This window comes from Eptatretus burgeri, chromosome 14, assembly GCF_056783735.1.
Source record: "Eptatretus burgeri isolate ZD-2024b chromosome 14, Ebu_testis_v1, whole genome shotgun sequence".
Lineage (NCBI taxonomy): Eukaryota > Metazoa > Chordata > Myxini > Myxiniformes > Myxinidae > Eptatretus > Eptatretus burgeri.
In genome coordinates this window covers 2,119,064-2,124,063 of record NC_140974.1, presented here as the reverse complement: position 1 = coordinate 2,124,063, position 5,000 = coordinate 2,119,064, and the positions used below count along the sequence as shown (strand labels likewise).

Below are 5,000 nucleotides of genomic sequence, written 5' to 3'. Positions count from 1 at the left end.
TGTTTGCTTTGAGAATGTTGATGGAGAAGTATAGGGAAGGCCAGAAAGAGTTACATTGTGTGTTTGTGGATTTAGAGAAAGCTTATGATAGGGTGCCAAGAGAGGAGTTGTGGTATTGTATGAGGAAGTCGGGAGTGTTGGAGAAATATGTGAGGATCGTGCAGGATATGTATGAGGACAGTGTGACAGCGGTGAGGTGTGCGGTAGGAATGACGGACCGGTTTAACGTTAAAGTGGGATTGCACCAAGGATCGACTCTGAGCCCTTTCCTGTTTGCAATGGTGATGGACAGGTTGGACGGACGAGATCAGACTGAGTTCTCCATGGACCATGATGTTCGCGGATGACATCATGATCTGTAGGGAGAGTAGGGAGCAGGCTGAATCGAGCCTTGAGAGGTGGAGGTACGCACTGGAGAGAAGGGGAATGTTAGTCAGTCGGAGTAAGACGGAGTACATGTGCGTAAATGAGAGGGAGGGTGGTGGTATGGTGCAGTTGCAAGGAGTTGAGGTGGGGAAGGTGGATTGGTTTAAATACTTGGGATCAACTGTCCAAAGTAACGGAGAGTGTGGTAGAGAAGTGAAAAAGAGTGCAGGCAGGATGGAGTGGGTGGAGAAGAGTTGCAGGAGTGATTTGTGACAGAAGGGTAGCTGCAAGAGTGAAGGGGAAAGTATACAAGACGGTAGTGAGACCAGCTATGTTGTATGGTTTGGAGGCGGTGGCACTAACAAAAAGACAGGAAGCAGAGCTGGAGGTGGCAGAGTTAAAGATGCTGCGATTCTCGTTGGGAGTGACGAGGATGGATAGGATAAGAAATGAGTGTATTAGAGGGACAGCGCAGGTAGGACGGTTTGGAGACAAAGTGAGAGAGGCGAGATTGAGATGGTTTGGACATGTGCACAGGAGGGAAACGGAGTATATCGGGAGAAGGATGTTGAAGATGGAGCCGCCAGGCAGGAGGAGAAGAGGAAGGCCAAAGAAGAGGTTCATGGATGCGGTGAGGGTGGACATGCGGGTGGTTGGAGTGTCAATGGAAGATGTGGAGGATAGAGCGAAATAGAGACAGTTGGTCCGCTGTGGCGATTTCCTAACGGGAGCAAGCCGAAAGAGGAAGAAGATATATATATATATATATATATATATATATATATATATATATATATATATATATATATATACATATATATATATATATATATATATATATATATATATACATATATATATATATATATACATATATATATACATACATATATATATATATATATACATATATATATACATATATATATATATATATATACATATATATATACATATATATATATATATATATATATATATATATATATATATATATATATACATATATATATATATATATATATATATATATATATATATATATATATATATATATATATATATACATATATATATATATATATATACATATATATATATATATATATACATACATATATATATATATATACATACATATATATATATATATACATACATATATATATATATATATATATATATATATATATATATATATATATATATATATATATATATATATATATATATATATATATATATATATATATATATATATATATATATACATATATATATATATATATATATATACATATATATATATATATACATATATATATATATATATATATATACATATATATATATATACATATATACATATATATATATATACATATATATATATATATATATATATATATATATACATATATATACATATATATATATATATATATATATATATATATATATATATATATATATATATATATATACATATATATATATATATACATATATATATATGTATATATATGTATATATGTATATATATATGTATATATATATATATATACATATATATATATATATATATATATATATATATATATATATATACATATATATATACATATATATATACATATATACATATATATACATATATATACATTTATATACATATATATATATATATATATTGTCAATTTCAGACATAAAGTCGCCTGCCAGCAGGTGACGTCATTGGAACGATGACGGCAAACGTCGCCCAATGTCGAATCAAGAATTAGTGATATGTGGACCCTGAACAATAAAACCATCATCACACTTGAACCCATTGAGATCCCATTTTAATTTATGCTGAAGTGTTGGAGTATATGAAGGGGTATTCTCACATGAAAAAAATTGGGATCATCGGTTTGGCTGGGGGGCGGGGGCCCAAGGTCAAAGGGCGCCCCAAACTATAACTTTTGGAATTACTGTTTCGGAGTGATTTTACTTTATGCGATTCGAAAGACCTCGCTTTTACGAGCATTTTGATACCAAGATCATCCAAATCCGACCACTAAGACCTGTGATATGGCCACTGGAAGATTGTGGGTCAACTGGGGGTGCCCAATTTGGGGGGAGGGGGGCCTAAAATGGGCCCTGATGGGCACCCAGGTCTGAAAATTGACAATTTTTACCGTGGATACAAACACTTGCACAAAAAAAAGAGTGAAATCTGAGACGATGTGTCAAAATTTCGCTGAAAAATGTGTACACTTGACATGGAACGCCCCAATTGTAGCATGTCATAATTCTTCGAAAAATCAATTATCTTGGTGACGTTGCAGTAATTGATTTAATATTGGCTGCACAGCATCTGAAATTAACAAAAATTCAGATAAGTCACGATGGTTATGTTCAATGTCATTATTGATATTATTATCATATTCTCGGCTGAATTCTGCTCAGTTTGACATATTACATGCCCAGGTTTAAACCAGAAACAAAAAAAGTTGGTAAATTGTTATCATTGAAAAAAGTGCGATTCAGGGGTAGTTCACGTATTGGCTTGAAAATAACATTTGAAATGCTCAAAAAAATTGGCACCATGATTGTTCTGACTCACAGAATCCATAAGAATGAAAAAAAATATATGGTGCCAAAAATTATCATCTGGTGCCCACGGAATTACATAGTCCTCTACACTGGTCATTGAAGAACAGTGCAAGAAGCTACGACAAGGTCTGCACAAACGAGACAAAGAGTGTGTTGATGAATTCCATGATAATATGTACATACTAAACAGAGAAGGTCAAGAACAAGATGAACAGCAGCTGTGGTGGAGAAGTAAGCTAATTCCTCATGAATTACTTGCAACAGATCGAATGCCTACTGCACCTCATCCAGGTGTGCAGACAAGGTGACTGTGAAGAATGTTTGGCTGCTCTGGACGATCAAATCAAATACTTCTTTGCCCATGACCTTTACAATTATGCATGACTGATGCCACTGCACCTTGCTCAAACGAATGAGCTGAAGACGAGGATCCCAGAAACATGGAAAGCTCTCAGAGATGGTGATTTATATGTCAGGAAGACTGGGACACCATTCACTGGATTAATCTCTTCGTGGATCAAATACGAGAACAACAACCCGGAGGACTGACAGTCGTGGGAGGAATTACGGGAATCGTGGAACATGAACCTACCCCAAATCGTTTTCTACTCACAGCCCCTGAGATGACTCGTATCGTTAGTAATTTTCAATATCAGTAGTCGTCTGCTACTGACACATGCTCAAAAAGAACATCGTCAACTATGAGGAACGAGAACTCAACATTCTGCTCGCAATGTTGAGAAAAATCAAGTGTGCTCTTCAGGAGCATTGAGAAGGAAATCCATTCATCAGTGAGACGTAACTCGTAAACCTTGTATCTATGATGGACATACCTGAAGGGTACAAACAATGGTGATATTTCGAACAGAGACAAGAAACGACAAGCATGGCATGAGAAGTTCGTATAAGACAGACTGATGAATGCCTCTCCCATGTCTCTGGGACAGGTTGGAAAAAAATGAAGCCGCGGATCCACAACACGCGTCTGAAGAAGACCAGCTGTACTGTTGGAAACAAGATTGTCAAACATCACGAAGATCGGCAGTTACTCGCTCACTGTTTGGTTATTCGACAGTCACATCCACATCTGGTTGACAAATTATGTGAAACCATCAGGAACTATGACATGACTGTCATACCAAGGTCACGCTCCGCAATGGATGGGACATTGCTGATCCCAAATGACAAAAGTTCCTCCATGAAGGAAACAGAGAAATATTCACCACCGGCATTCATTAATGATCATAACACCACAACTGTGTGCGACCACCAAGCCCCAATTGACGATTATTGCACGTGGGCTTGTTTGTCTGTCTGTCTACTCATAATGTGCTAAGGTAGGCCACAAACGTCACGTGGTAGGAGCCAATTTTACACGTTATCTTGTTTTTTTCAACTGAGTACATCTATAAAGTATGAACAAGTAGAATTCGAGTACATCTATAAAGTACGTACTCAGACAATGCGAGCATGGCACAACAAAACCGAAAAGGTATGTCTTCCCACCTTGAACATAAAGCCTGATCGGCACACTACACAAACACCAACCCGAACCATCACCCAAAATGAAGCACACAAACAGAACGTGAATGAAAGTCCTGGTGAGGATCCACAATGTCCCATTGCATTGTCCCTCTTGTTACGTGATGACGTCACGTCGCTTCCTCGGTCATGAGAGCACAAACACACAAACTTTGGGAACGTTGCGAAAGTGATTTCACAACCGTTGATGTGATATTCATGACAGAAGTGAACGTGCACATGTCCTGACACGAATCACCATGATAGTTAAAAAGAAACATCACAGCGTTTTATTAGTTAAATCGGTTATTTTAAACAATTGGATGAACTTATACACAACATTATAAACTACCATCAAACATCTTTTTTCAATGTCTAGGACCGTCACGACCTGTTATAAAGATCATTTCTCGTCTGTCACTTACAATCCATGGTGTGATGACCATGTACGGAGACAACCAGGTTATGGACGGAGACAACCAGGGGTATGTTCGGAGACAACCAGGTTATGGATGGAG

At 36.7% G+C, this 5,000-nt stretch overlaps 1 protein-coding gene across 1 annotated transcript in view; it reads right to left on the bottom strand.

Annotated features, from left to right (window-relative positions):
• LOC147012553 (sterile alpha motif domain-containing protein 9-like) overlaps positions 1-5,000 on the bottom strand; it is a 25,592-nt gene that overhangs the window by 20,546 nt on the left and 46 nt on the right. Inside the window, exon 1 of the mRNA XM_085853524.1 lies at positions 4,908-5,000. This exon is cut by the window's right edge and continues 46 nt beyond it. Within this exon, the coding sequence (XP_085709650.1) occupies positions 4,908-4,914 (7 nt within the window). The 5' untranslated portion in view covers positions 4,915-5,000. The remainder of the gene's footprint in view (positions 1-4,907) is intronic.